Below are 15,257 nucleotides of genomic sequence, written 5' to 3' on the forward strand. Positions count from 1 at the left end.
CTGGGCACCGAGGTTGCAGGGAGTGCTCCTTGTTATATGGATTTTCCCTGAAATCTACCTACCACTACACTACTTGAGTCAGTCTCTCTGTCTACTAATCTTTTCGTCTAAGCTCATCTGATCACAACTACCTTGGCTTATATCATCATAATCATCATCATCACCATCGTTATCATCATCATCACTATCACTACAGCTACCGCAATTACCATTATTATCATCGTCATTGTCATCCTATACCAAATTCGCACTAATTCATCCTGTATGATTGGCACTCGGTTCACTCCTTACGAGTATTTGCTGTTACAAGTAAACTTTTTAATTTCTGTGTCTATTTCTTCAAACTCAGCTCTCCTTTGCTCTGTGTATTTGGGTCCAGATAGGTTTCAGTGTTTTTCTGCTGGATCTGCGGCATGTTATATCCTCGTTTATATCTATGTATCTATCTATCTATCAATCCCTCACTTTTTAGAGCGTCTGTACCCGCGGCGGCAAACAAGGGAACCTCGGGTGACAAAATGGTTTAAGACAATAACGCAACCAGGCTGATTCATTACGGTCACTATTAGTCACCCTCGAGCGGCTCCTTTAATTTCATTTTTGATTGCGTCTCTTTTTCAGCCAGAGATATTGTTTGGGATCGTGTGGGGAGGGGGAAGGGAGGGTAGGGGTGTGAAGGGGTAGGGGAGGTGTGTAGGAGAAGCAAGTGAGATATTAGGGGAGAGTGAGCTTGACACGGGAATAAGAGTGGACTTGGGGGTTGTTTGGGGTGGGAATTAGAAAATAGGGGGGAGATAAGGGGGCAAGCTGCAGTGAGGGAGAGGAAAAGGGGTTGGGGAGGAGACAAGACACTATACCTCGCTTAGCGAACACAAATGTTGATAGTTTTAGAAGAAGAACGGTAGTCGTCTGGAACAGAATATATATAGAACGATCAGAACGGTAACATGGCGCTCAAAGACTTCCACATACTCTGCACCGGTCTACAAAACTTTTATCTCCCATTACTAGTGCGAAAGCATCATCTACATACATCAGGTATTTAACACTCCCTCCTTCACCATTCATTACTATCAACATACTTCCCTTCATAACTAGAGATTTTTTTCCTCTCATAACCCAATCCACAAATACAAACAATAACCAAGAGGATATAACACAACCCAGTCCTACATCAACACTGATATTAAGCCACTTAGAGCCCACTTACCCCCTCACAAGCCTCACTGTCATCACAGCTTTTAAAAGCATTCAACAGAAGTTCCATTCACATCATACATACGCAAAATCTTCCATAATCCCTCTCTGCTTACCCTGCTGTACATTTTTTCCATATCCATACAATTGCCTCAAATACTTTACCCACCACAAATTTACCTGCTAGGTCCTCAAGTGTCTTTATGCTCACTAATTAATATACAAGTGAGCAGGTGTGGCTGTAGGTGTCAATGGCTGGCATCTCATATTCACAAGGTTAATGCCCCCTATTTCCCTCTTCCTCCTTCTCTTCCCTCGCTCCTCCTCATCCTCAATCCACTCCCTCTTGTTCTCTTCATACTTCTTTATTCTTCCTTCTCCTCCCCTCCTCCTCCACTTTTTCCTCCTCACCTTTCTCTTTCCCAGTCTCCGTCTCTCTCTCTCTCTCTCTCTCTCTCTCTCTCTCTTTCTATATATATATATATATATATATATATATATATATATATATATATACCATTTCCCTCTTCCTCCTTCTCTTCCCTCGTTCCTCCTCATCCTCTATCAGCTCCCTCTTGTTCTCTTCATACTTCTTTATTCTTCCTCCTCCCCCCTTCCTCCACTTTTTCCTCCTCACCTTTCTCTTTCCCAATCTCCGTTCCTCTCTCTCTCTCTCTCTCTTTCTCTCTCTCTCCCTCTCTCTCTCTTTCTCTACAGTATATATATATATATATATATATATATATATATATATATATATATATATATATATATATATATATATATATATATATATATATATATGCGAGGAAGCAGGAACCAAAGGCCACGAGTCCACAATAACTGTTCCCTCCTAGAGAAAAGCAAAATACAAGAGAGAGCCAAATTCAAGATCCGATCATTTCGAGATGCCTGGACACACTGCGTTTGAAAGACTGGAGATCATGGGAAGCAGGAAATACAGACAGAGGGAGACAGTTCCAGTGCTGACCTGTTGCATAAATGAAGGACTGGGAGTAACGGTTAACTCTTGCATTAGAGAGCTGGACAGAAATGGGATGAGAGTTTGCTGCTAGACGTGTGCTATGCGCCCGTTGAAGAGGTGGAGGAGTGCATGCAGACAGTTCAGAGGAGCAGTGACCACTGAAGTAGCGATAGAAAAGAGATAAAGATGCAACAGTGCGGCGAAGAGACAGAGGTTGAAGGGAGTCAGTAAGAGGAGGAGAGTTAATGAGACGAAAAGCCTTTGACTCCACCCTATTGGGAAGGGCTGTATGTGGGGAGCCTCCCCACGCATGACAGTTGTACTCCACAAAGGGACGGAAGGGTAAAGAAGAAACGGAGTCGGCTTAGCACAACTAATCTCATGGATGTACGGTATATATATATATATATATATATATATATATATATATATATATATATATATATATATATATATATACAGTATATATATATATATATATATATATATATATATATACAGTATATATATATATATATATATATATATATATATATATATATATCTTTCTTTTCTTAATCTCAATCCGAATAAAGACCCATAGAATAGAACATGTAACTAAATAAACAGTGCAGAATTTCCAAGCTATCAGGATATACCGATCAAACTATCACCTTCTTTTTCCTCTTCACGTTAATCATGGTCATCATGATCATAGGTGCTTCTTCTTTATAACATCCCCTCCGCCTCTTGCTGTTCCTCCTTCCCAATCTCTCTCGTCCTTTCTATTCCTTCTTCTCTTCCTTCCTCTTCCCCACTTTCTCCTTTACCCAACTTCCTCCTCTCCCTAAAAATTATTAATGAAATATTCACCTCTAACTAACCCATGTTCTTCCATCTTGCTCCTCCGTCTCCATCATTTTCTTCTCTTTCCAGTTTAATCCGTACTCATCCCAGCATCACTGTCATCACCACGTAGCTATGGTGCCGACACGCCCAGCAGCCTTAACAAACACCTTTGTAACTCACCGTTTTAAGCCTTTATAGGCTTCTATCCTTTGTCTTTTTGCGTTTCTGTTCCCAACACCACCACCAAAGAACCTAAAACATAACATACGAATATAATCAGCTAAACTGCCGATTTCTCACTATTCTTTTTTTCTTTCTTCAAATGGTTTTCCTCTAACATAACATAAGCAAAGACTTTTCCTTTCGCAAAAGAACTTTCAGTCTAAAGCAAATATGATTCGTGAAAGACGGATTCTTCGCACCTTCCGTAAATTCAGGGACAGAAGTATGAAAGTACATTTTACTTCAATATAGCCAAGGCCCCGCTTACCGTGCACAGGTACGTTGTCTAAAAGACCTCGTTCTTTTCCTTTTTTCTTTTAATCAAGGCAACTAATAAGAATGGCACAGTGAAAAAAATCAAAGGAGATAGATCGAGACAGTATGAGCACATGTAACTCAATCCCTACATTATTTTATTCTTGTTTTCCTGCAATATGTGCCGTTGTGGTGTAGCAGTTATAAAAGTGTAGGTGTACTTTGGAGGAAAAGTGCTGTGGATAGGGCAGCCTATAACTATTCATTTCCCATGCAATATATCAAATATGTCATTTAAAAACACGATTTTTCATGTACTAAAACTGTCTCCACTTATTTCTTTTCTTTCATTTTTTTTGTGTGCGTCGTCACTTCACATTCTTACTTTTCTATGAAACATATCTTCATAATCCATAAACTTGTAAAATAAACTCAGTTATAAATACGAGTATAATCTTTAGGTACTTACATCTTCTGGGAATTAAGTAGCAGTGAATGGCATCTGGGAGGTGTTGGCGTAAGAATAATGAGTACTATTTCCCTCTTCCCCTACTTCTCCTCCATATCATCTCCTCTCTTAATCCATCGTCATATTCGTACCAGTTCTCTTTCTCCTCCAGTTCTTCCTCCATTTTCTCTTCCTTCTTTCCCCAGCTTTCGTCCTTCATATCCTGTACTACACTTCTACCTCTTTCTTCCTCCTCCTCTTCCCTCCTTTCCTAATCCCAGTTCCATCTCAAGATCACCTCCCCCTGTCGTAAAGACTTTGTAGTTAATTGTAGAGAAGTATATGTTAGACTTGTGGTCGAGCGGCTTTTATATCTTGTAGTAGTTTCCCCACCAGATGTCATGTAGTGACGGGAGAGGTAAAGAATAGTATGGGACTATCTTTATTTGTCTTGGAAATATTAAACAGGTATAATAGTATAAGTCCTGGGTAGCTACCTCCCTGTCTCGCTATCTCTCTCTCTCTCTGTTCTCAAGCTAATCTCCGTCTCGACCTCTCTATAGGGTCGCTTGTCTCCTTCTAAACTCTCTTTCCTCACATCTCGTGTAGTAGGGTGTGTGTGTCACGTATCTTCCTCGTGGCAACAGAACTTTCTCACGAGAGGACTGCTGACAGCTAACTGAATCATCTTACTGGCCGCTGTCGTCAGCTTTCCCCCGTGTAAGCGTTTAGCGCTGCTCGCTTCTCGCAAACACAACACCTTCTCATCGTTTGACTTCCTGCTTCTATCTGTCTCTCTATCTATCTATTTATCTATCTATTTATTATGTAGTCCTATATTTGCTCGGCCGCGCGAAAATGACGTACCATCGACATTTAATAGTTATAATATATTAATACATACTACATACACATTATAATGAACTTATAAGCTAATTAAGTGAAATACATAATATTGTAAAGTAACATAATTGTATGAATATTGTATACATATATTATGCATAGTAAATAGTGATTATTCAGTAATATTACATTTTAAATAAGTTGAATACATATTGGAATAAATGCATTAAAGTAAATTATTTAACTGTAATACAGTATGTACTTGGGTTATTATAGTGAATTGCATACATGCAAGAATAAAAATAGTTTAAAATTAAGATTATTGTAAGAGTTACTAATATTTCATTTAAAGATAATGGTACTGGTCTGCCATATATGGGTCATTCTTCTTTGTGTTATTATTATTATTATTATTATTATTTTTTTTTTTTTTAATATATATAATTAATACTATATACAAAATATATACACTTCATTCAGGGTGGTTAACTGTGATGTTAACTCTCCCCCCACTAAACAATGACTCCAAATTAGCAATTCTTGCATGCATTCTGTGCATGGCCAACAGCAATACTGCAACAACAATGCAGATAATTATGAAGACAGAAGGTGCTTGGCTATACACATAATATGGGTTGAACATACTCAAACTCAAATCTTCCCAGGGCTTCATTGTTTCATTGATCAGCTGCATAGTTTCAAACTTAGGTGAAGTCAGCTTAATACTTGTGCTCATGTTTAAGTCCATATCAGGCAGTGGGTGGAAATGTTTGTGTGTATGATTGAGGATGGCGTAGTGATTGATGGTGGAAAAAGTAGACATGGATGGTGTAAATACCGCACAGTAGTCTGGTGCTATGTATAATCCTGAGGCTGATGTATGAGATGGTGGTATATCTGGACAGACTATGTAAACTGATGTGTTATGAGGGAAATAAAAACTGCGAGTGTCCAATGCGTTGATGGTGTACAAGTTTATCTGGAGCAAAAGTGAAGTTGCAATGATGATGAATATTGTTATTGCTGATGATAGCCATTTCACAAGGGACCGTATCAGTAGGCTGAAACGTGAAAATGTACGCAGGACAAAGAAGAACAGCATGTAAGGATGTGCGGCACTTTCGCTCAATCGTTGACTCACTTGCGAAAGTGACAGTGTCTCGTCTCTTGGAGACCATAATGAGTTCGGTGTCTGTGTTGATGTTGATGATGACTAAAGTGTTGTTGTTTCTATAGGGGAAGGGGTGTATTTGGTATACTGTGAACAGGTCTTCCGTGATGAATGGTACATGAACTATCACTGATGTTGGTGTTAGTGTTGCTTCCAAGTACGGGTAATATTGCATAAATTCCCTACTGCGGAACAATGGCTTCAATTTATGTGTATGTATGCCTTGACTAACTATCTGACGTAGCTCATGAACTGGGAGTAAGTCATTTGTGATCTTGCCATCACCAGCATTCGAAATTCCTTGCATAAGTGCCCTGAAATGATCTCTAGTGTTCTCTAATTGTAGTAGAATCGTGTCAATATGTTCTGTGATGATGGAGAAGTGCTGGAAAAGGGTAACGTTACCCTCCAAGTTATTTATTTTATCTATACTCTCGAGAGCTACGTTTTCTGCTTGTTTCAGATTTTTCACAATTGTTTTCATTGCTGAGTTCTGTCCTGTGATGAATTTATCTTGGTATGTTAGTACCTGAGCTATCTTATTAAATTTTTTGTTTATTTCTTTAAGGTCATCCTCTGTAGCCAATCCAAAGATGTTCCCAAGAATTGCGCCGCCCAGATCGAACAAACCGCGCTTTTGGCGAGTACGTGTGATGTTGTTCCTGTCGCTCAGCACCTCTGTTCCAGAAGATGGGAGATCTTGGATCATGACGAGCATAGTTGACTTCGCCTGTTCTAGTTTCCATTTCGCTAACTTCACCATTTCATCCACTTCCTTGGTGATATGTGATTGTGAAACATAATTCCCTATCTTGAAGTCCAGAGTTCGCATCGGCGTCGCAAGTCTTTCTATATAAGTAGGTAAGTCATACAAGTAATCTAGACTTATTTCAGTACTCATGACATCCTTGACGATTGTAGTCGTGGCCGTTGGAGCTATGAGGCATCCTTGTCGTACTATATGCTTGGGGTCTAGGTGCGCATATACTCTTACTATGTATAGGAGAATCCATAGCATAAGTCCCTTCATCGTAACCTACCGAAAAAAAAAAATCTATTAATTTCCTATAAAGCTGTGGTTGATGATAGTGATGATGTGCGTTACGGTTGGCTGTTATTTCATTTATAGAAGGAGTTTAAATCGATATTTAATTCTCGTAAATGATGTACTGTAGATTTCATTGGAATAGTTGCACCTATGTTCGATTGTTTGGTATATGACCTTAATTTCTTTTTGTAATCATTGTTGTGTTCTTGCTTGGTTTCTTGAGGTACGTTCACCTGTTCGGTTGTATCCGAGGCTGAATAATTATGTGATAATTCCCTTGAAACTCGTTTTAAATGGTCAATATGAACTTGTTTTTCCTCGCCACTTGAAAGTGACTTAATTAAAACTTTGTTTGCCTTTATGTTAATTACTCTGTATGGGCCCTCAAATTTAGGGGATAATTTATTGTCTCTCGTATGAATGACTCCGTAAACAATGTCTCCTAAGCTGATAGGTGAATCTTTTGCCTTTTTGTTAAATGCCTCCGTCATTTCTTCCTTGGACATCGTTAATTGTTTTTGCACTCTTTTGTGTATGTCCTGGAATTCACGTAAACGGAGTTTAGAGTAATCATCGTAATTGTATATAGGCATGCTGTCACCTTCTAGGAGCTCATATGGTAATTTTTTATCCGTGCCATATATAATGAAATGTGGTGTGTCACCAATGGATTTATTTATAGACCCATTAATGGAGGCCTCTACTCTGGGAATCCAATCATCCCAGCTTGCATAATTTTCACTGAGAATGTGTCGTCGCACATCTAATACCTTTTTATTTTGTCTCTCTACCAACCCATTCGATGCTGGGTGATAGGCCAAAACGTTAACCTTTTTAATGTTGTATTGTTTACATATTTCTTGTAAGATCTCAGAATTAAATTCTCCTCCATTATCACTTATTAATACCTTTGGGGTAGTAAAGCGACATATTACATTATCTGTTATTGCCTTTGCTACTGTCTCTGCTGTCTTATCTTTAATTGGAGCTAAAATGACATAACGGGAAAAATGATCCGTTGCTACGAATAAGTATAGGTTATTATTGTATGATAATGGCATCTTGAGTAAATCAACAGCGACAACGTCCCATGGCTGATGTGGTACTGGGTAATTACCCATCGGTGCAGGTGTGATTGGGTATCCTTTGTGTTTCGCACATGATTCGCATCTGTCTATATGATTGTGTATATCTCTTCGTAATGAAGGCCAGTAATATAATAGCTGGGCTTGGTTGAATGTCTTATCCTTTCCAGGGTGTCCTGCATGTGGGCTGTCGTGTATCATTCGTAATACTTGGGGTATCATGTCATTAGGTACTACCAACTGGTTAGTATTTCTTTGGCGTTTTGGTTGTTTAGAGTTAATTTTGTATAATGTATTATTGACCATTGTGAATTGTTCAAGTGGGACATGCAGTTTGGGTAATTGTATGTCATCTCCACTTTCTAACTTGTATATTACTTTTGACCATACTGGGTCAAGTCTTTGTGCCTTTGCGATATCCTCGTGGTTTGGGATATTTCCTTTGAGATCTAACGCCGCAACCTGAATTGTGTTCGGGTTCCTAGATAATGCGTCCGCTACTATATTCATTTTACCTTGTATATAATGTATTTGTACATTGTAGTTTTCAACTGTACATTTCCATCTTGCTCTCCTCCCAGAAAGGAGTTTTTCTTTAAACATACCCACCAGTGGTTTATGGTCGGTGAATAAGTGGATTTCGTAACCATATACCAAATCTCGAAACTTTTGTAATGCAAAAATCACTGCAAGTGCCTCTAAGTCTGTAGTGCTATAATTTTTTTCTGCACCTCTTGTTTGTCTGCTGGCAAATGCAATTGGTTGATTCTTTCCTCTTTTATCTTCCTGCATCAGTACAGCCCCTAATCCTTTAACTGATGCGTCTGTACAAATAAGAAATGATTTCGTGTAATCTGGATATGCTAAACAAGGTGCATTCGTTAGTTTAATTTTTAGATTGTTAAATGCCCTTTTTGTTCTTCTTCCCATTGGAATACAGCATCTTTTTTGAGTAGTTGGAATAGAGGGAAGGCTATATGAGAGAACTGTGGTACGAAGGACCTATAGTACCCAGCCAGACCTAAAAATTGTCTAACTTCGTCAGTCGTAGTGGGTTCAGGAAAATCTCTCACTGCCTGTATTTTGTCATCAGTGGTGTGAATACCATCAGAGCTTAATTTGTGGCCTAAGAAATTTATTTCCTTAAAGCAAAATTTGCATTTAGAAAGTTTAATTTTTAATCCAGCATCACTAAGCTTTTGTAAGAGTAAGTCTAATTTCCTGAGATGATCCTTAATATTCTTCGTTGCGATAATAATATCGTCAAGATAAACAAATATTCCTTGTCCTAAAATTCCGGACAATACGTAATTCATAAGACGCTGGAACGTACCAGGGGCTGTCCTCAGTCCCATTGGCATTCTTGTATATTGATAATGGCCTCTGTTTGTTGAAAAGGCAGTGTATTTACGTGACTCCTGAGATACCGGAATCTGATAGTATCCGTTTAGGAGATCGATGGTCGAGAATATATTATTCTCAGGACCAATATTCTGTAGCACATCACTTAGCAATGGCATGGGAAATCTGTCTGGGATGGTGTGATTATTTAGTTTACGGTAATCTACTACCGCACGCATTTCTCCATTTCTCTTGGGCACAAAGAAAAGGGGAGCGTTCCACGGAGAAACTGAAGGCTCAATAATTCCAAGCTTTAACATTTCATCGACATACTGATTAGCAAGTGTACGTTGGGAGTGTGGTATGCGATAAGCTGGTACGAAAATTGGTGGTGTTTCTGGGTGCACATTAATCATGTGATTAATCAAGTTAGTACACCCTAATCGTTCTCCGGGCAAGGCTACGGTGTCCCTGTGTGTTTCCAGCAGGGTTAACAAATCATTTTCTTCGTCAAATTCACCTGAGTGAATTAAATTCTCTTTTATTCTTTCTCTATCCGTAGATTTTATCTCACTTGTTACTCCACCAATATTTATTTCCTTCACAGGGGCGAAACATTTTTCAATATTAACTATGCAAGTTCCCTTCTTCAACTGAACTTCCCCATTCATGTGATTAATAATGAATATCTGAGTTAGCCCTTCGTCGTTCGTATGACATAATGCGTTTTCTACTGACAATCCTTTTACTTTACATAATTCTTCTAAGACAAGAACAGTACTATTCCGTAATTTGCTCTTTATGGTAACCTTCATGTATGAATTAGGTGGTATAACCAAATCATTAGTGAGATGGGCTGGAAAAATTGATAAATCAGTACTGTTAGCTGGGTCACTAATTCTGGAGGATGGGGTTGCTGGTGTAAGTGGATCTATACACTCATCTGTTTGTGTATGTTTGTTTAAGCCTTTAATATTACCAATTCTTTTGGCTCTCTTCTACCAATCGGTGAGGGCTCTGAAAGTATTTCCTCTATAAATTCATTATCAAAGTCTATTCCATTCATTTGTGGGAGTATAGTTATGTTCTCAGTTCTCATGGATCTTAAGCCCAGTAACATATGAGCTTTAATTGCTAAGTTTTCAACGATATAGAACAATGCAGAGAATGGTCTTGTAGTTTCTGTGAAACTGAGATTTAATCTTATCATACCTTTTACTGTAATCTCTTGACCATCTACTGTGTTTAATTCTAAATCAGCTTCATCCAAAAAAGTTACTTTCTTTTTTATTTTTAAGAATTCTATTTAGTTCTTCATGTGTTATTAAGTTCACTGGAGAGCCTGTATCTAAAAATAAGGAAACGTTTTGATCCTCACATACAGCTGGTATCAAGATACACTCATTTCCCAACATGCCTCCTATGTGAAGTTTAACCTTGTTCTTTTTTATGTTTGTTCGTTTTTTGTCATGACTTGGTCTTCCCCCGATTTGAACATAGACACAATTTTTTCTACTGTTTTGCAATCACTAGTCCAGTGCCCTTGGTATCTATGATGCCTACAGTAAGGACCAAACCCTTGTGTCTTTTGATTATCCTCTTTTGCCTTGATAAAGCATTCATACCTTGTGTGTCCTGGTTTTGCACAGTAATGACACAGAATGGACCTATCCCTTGACTGTGACCTACGAGGTGATTTCCCATAAAAAGTGTTGTTTATAGCGCGAGACCTACTCGGGCTGCGCGAAAACTTATGAAACTGCCTGTAGGAAGGCGTGTGGGAACGAGGTCTAGGCGTCTTTGCTTGTTTGGGCTGCCTCATTTCAGGTCGCGATCGATTTTGTTCTCTGTTTGGGGTCGGTGTTGATGTTTTCACAGCTGATACTGTCTCAGGTACCCTGATTCTACCAGAATGTGCATGTGTGTCGACCACACCTGCTTTACTGCACTGCATCTCTACCTCGTTCATTAAGTCTAGTAAGCACATTCCAGGGATGTACGCGATTGTTTTGGCGATCTTAAGGGTTCTATCAGGTAATTTACACAAGGCAGCTACATAACCAATGATGTCCACGACGAGGTCTGGGGACATCTTTCCATCATCTGTTATCCACTTAGAATTCTCCAGAGTAGCTAATAGGGTTCTCTTGATTGTGGAGACATCAGCAGTTATTTCACTGAGCACATGGTTTGTAGTGTGCTCCCTTACAAGATCTACAATTTTATGTAATTCTGGAATTATACCTGGCAAGAAGTTCATACCTCCAGAAAATTTCTTCAGAAATTCAGTTTTAAATTCATCATATGTCCTAGCACGATGTAGCTTATCGGAGCGCAATAAATTGCTTGCTGGACATCTTTCCTGGCTTATGCAAGATGAAAAAATAGCAATTTTCTCTTGTTCATCTAGTATATGGCGCTTGATGAACATTTGTTCGCACTGACTGATTAATGAAATGACATCAATGCGATCCTTGTCTGTGCCAGAGAATTTTGGGGCAGTCTTATCCTCGTGATACACAAAAACGTGAGGTGTGGTTTTTAGATCAGCAGTATTTGTTTCTTGATTCATCTTTAATGATTGCCCTGTTAATTCAACTTGTACGAGTTTATCGTTATGTGAGGGAATGGTAGAATATGTATGACCGGACCGGTGAACCCTGTTAAGTATATTGGCATACGTATTTAAGGCAGCTGCGAAGTCGATACTCTCAACATCTGAAGGGGTTTCCCACTCATCATCCGAAACTCCCGTATTTGTTTCCTTATCTATAACGTGTGGTGTGGGTTGTACAATGGGTGGGCTGTCTCTTAATTGTGAGTCTGATGTTGTGGCAATTTGTGTGTCATCTGGTATTAACGTGGGTGGTTGCGAAAATATTCCTGTCATTAAGATATGATGTTATGAAATATGCCTCTTGTTTATTTATGTCCTAGCAAACTAGATGATTAAATAAGTTGAATATAGCTAATTTTAGCACTGAGAAGAAATGAGCAAGTATAATTTTACCCACTTGATACAGATCGTAGAGGTGTGTCGATACCAAAGTCGATCTCGGAAGAAAATACAGGTTTGATTGAAGATCTCTTGATAATTCTAGTGGTGTGTTGATGGACGATATTACTCAGGAAACTCCATGGCCTGGTATTTGTAGTGGTTAACGGCTGTCCCAGGCAAACCTCAACATAGAACGTCGAATTTCCAACTTAACTGTGAAAATAAGTGAATATGAGTAGGAGCTATGTGAATAATGAGTAATGAGTAGTGGGTGAGAAGTGCCTGGTGTCCGTCACACATTGCTTGGCATGGCAGACTCGCGTTGTGATGTCATCTCAGCACATGGTGACGTCGGCTTCCCACACTGGTAGCTGTGGTGAGTGAATGAGTAGCGATGAGTAACTTGAGTGAAGACGAGTGAGTAAGATGAGTTGTAAATCGTGTCTCACTCTTCGTTTGTTTGTTCCCTTTATTCTATGTGGAAGTTTTCTCTGTCCTTTTCTCTAGTGATTTATTCGTAGAGTTGTTAATTGTAGTTGATTGTAGATGGCTGTAGTTGATTGTAGATGGCTGTAGACTTTGTAGAACTGAAGCTAACCTTGTAGTCTCGGTTGCTTTTGTAGAAATTTGCTTTTAATTCGGAGACGATGTCCGCAGATTTGCTGGTTTGTCGTTAAGCTACTTGCAAGGCGTCGAGTGATCTCTTGACCTCTGCATCAGCGTAATGATCTGGGAGACGGAGGGGGCAGGAGCTGATATTGTTGGTTGTTGTCAATCTTGATATTTTGTAGGAATTTAATGTTGATTCGTAGACGAGGTTCGTATACGTTCGCTGCTACCAAATGTCGTAAAGACTTTGTAGTTAATTGTAGAGAAGTATATGTTAGACTTGTGGTCGAGCGGCTTTTATATCTTGTAGTAGTTTCCCCACCAGATGTCATGTAGTGACGGGAGAGGTAAAGAATAGTATGGGACTATCTTTATTTGTCTTGGAAATATTAAACAGGTATAATAGTATAAGTCCTGGGTAGCTACCTCCCTGTCTCGCTATCTCTCTCTCTCTCTCTGTTCTCAAGCTAATCTCCGTCTCGACCTCTCTATAGGGTCGCTTGTCTCCTTCTAAACTCTCTTTCCTCACATCTCGTGTAGTAGGGTGTGTGTGTCACGTATCTTCCTCGTGGCAACAGAACTTTCTCACGAGAGGACTGCTGACAGCTAACTGAATCATCTTACTGGCCGCTGTCGTCAGCTTTCCCCCGTGTAAGCGTTTAGCGCTGCTCGCTTCTCGCAAACACAACACCTTCTCATCGTTTGACTTCCTGCTTCTATCTGTCTCTCTATCTATCTATTTATCTATCTATTTATTATGTAGTCCTATACCCCCAGTGCAAAACATAAACATACAAATCCAGTAATAGGTAAATAAGTAATGCAGGTACTCACATTTTCCGGGAACCAGGGCGTAACGAAGGGCATCTGGAAGGTGTTGGCGTAGGAGTGGAGCGTATCGAAGCTGTCAGGCTGGACCGACCCGACCATCGCCCACACAGGCCGCGAGAACTGACGACAGACTGGGGAGGAGAGAGGAAAACTAGATTAGCAAGTGAGAATCATCATTATCATCATCATCATCATCAACATCGCCATCATCATCATCATCAGTATCACTATCATCATCATCATCAATATCACCATCATCATAAGCAGCAGCAACAATATCATCATAATCATCATCATCATCATCATCGATATCATCATCATCATCATCACTATTATCATCACTACCACCATCATTACTATCATCAGCATCACCTCACCATCACCCTCATAATCATAGCCTCTTTCTCACTCAAAGATGAGGAGGGATAGTGACCAGCGTCACGGGGTTTTTAAGATAAAAGCAAAATTTTATTTAAATGATAATGTTCAAAAAATACTGAAGAGCAGGGACAATGACTGTCTTGCTAAATCAAGCAACGATTGCTTTATACCGGCTTGCTTCGCCGGACTCTCAAAACGAGAATTTATAAACTTTCTCAACAGTACACAGCAGAGACTAATTACTCAATTGCTGTTTATTAGTACTGTTAGCCTCTGGAGAAAGTTACTTCACCCCTGACAATAAATAACTAATACTAATTATAGTATCAGGTTCTTGCTGATGCTTAACTCCTAGAAGGCACAACGGATTTTATACTTAATAATGGAGAAACGAAACACGAGTTTACATTACATTAAGCTCAAGAAAAAGAACTGTTAAATTTATTGATTACAAAATAAATTTAACGTTACATTTCAAAATCAAATTAATGAGATCGCACTCACTCACTCACTCAAAAGCTAAATTTTTACGCCTAGGAAAAACACCTTAACTAAACTCTTAAGACTAGGAAAATGAAAAGAAATACTGGTCAATGAATGCTGTGTATCACCAACGAAGGGTGGGAGTCTGGAGAACTGTAGTCTAGTGGAGTCTGGGTGCTAGCTGACCTCTCATCTCTCACACTGCTGGAGCACAGAACCTCTCTCCGTCACAACAGACACTGGACTGAGTAACTCATGGGAAAGAAAAGGGGAGCGCTAGGCCGCATTTTTTTAACGGTCGACTGAGCAAAACGTGCCCAAAACAAATCGCTCAGTGGAAGTGCTAATGTCTCACACAAAGACGATCACGTATGACAATGAAAAATTGATCTGACAAGGCTTCCGTCCGAATGAACGGTTACTGAACGATAAACTTGAGTTCGTGGTTTCCCACAAAAGCCAATGTCACTAGCCGACTCGTGACATTACGCCGCATAAAAATCAAATCTTTCTTTCCTCAGAAAGATTTCAA

The 15,257-nt window shown here is 39.3% G+C and overlaps 1 protein-coding gene across 1 annotated transcript in view; it reads right to left on the reverse strand.

The window, feature by feature from the left end:
• The window catches only part of LOC145396382 (glutamate receptor 1-like), a 363,216-nt gene extending 348,234 nt beyond the window's left edge, over nucleotides 1-14,982 (reverse strand). Inside the window, exons 1-2 of the mRNA XM_080269805.1 lie at nucleotides 14,964-14,982; nucleotides 13,865-13,992 (exon numbers count right to left, since the gene is read on the reverse strand). Coding sequence (XP_080125931.1) covers nucleotides 13,865-13,992; nucleotides 14,964-14,982 — 147 coding nt within the window. The remainder of the gene's footprint in view (nucleotides 1-13,864; nucleotides 13,993-14,963) is intronic.
• Nucleotides 14,983-15,257: the final 275 nt, after the last annotated feature.

The sequence above is a fragment of the Coenobita brevimanus genome, chromosome 1 (assembly GCF_032717465.1).
Source record: "Coenobita brevimanus isolate Jiangsu-jjx chromosome 1, ASM3271746v2, whole genome shotgun sequence".
Taxonomy (NCBI): domain Eukaryota; kingdom Metazoa; phylum Arthropoda; class Malacostraca; order Decapoda; family Coenobitidae; genus Coenobita; species Coenobita brevimanus.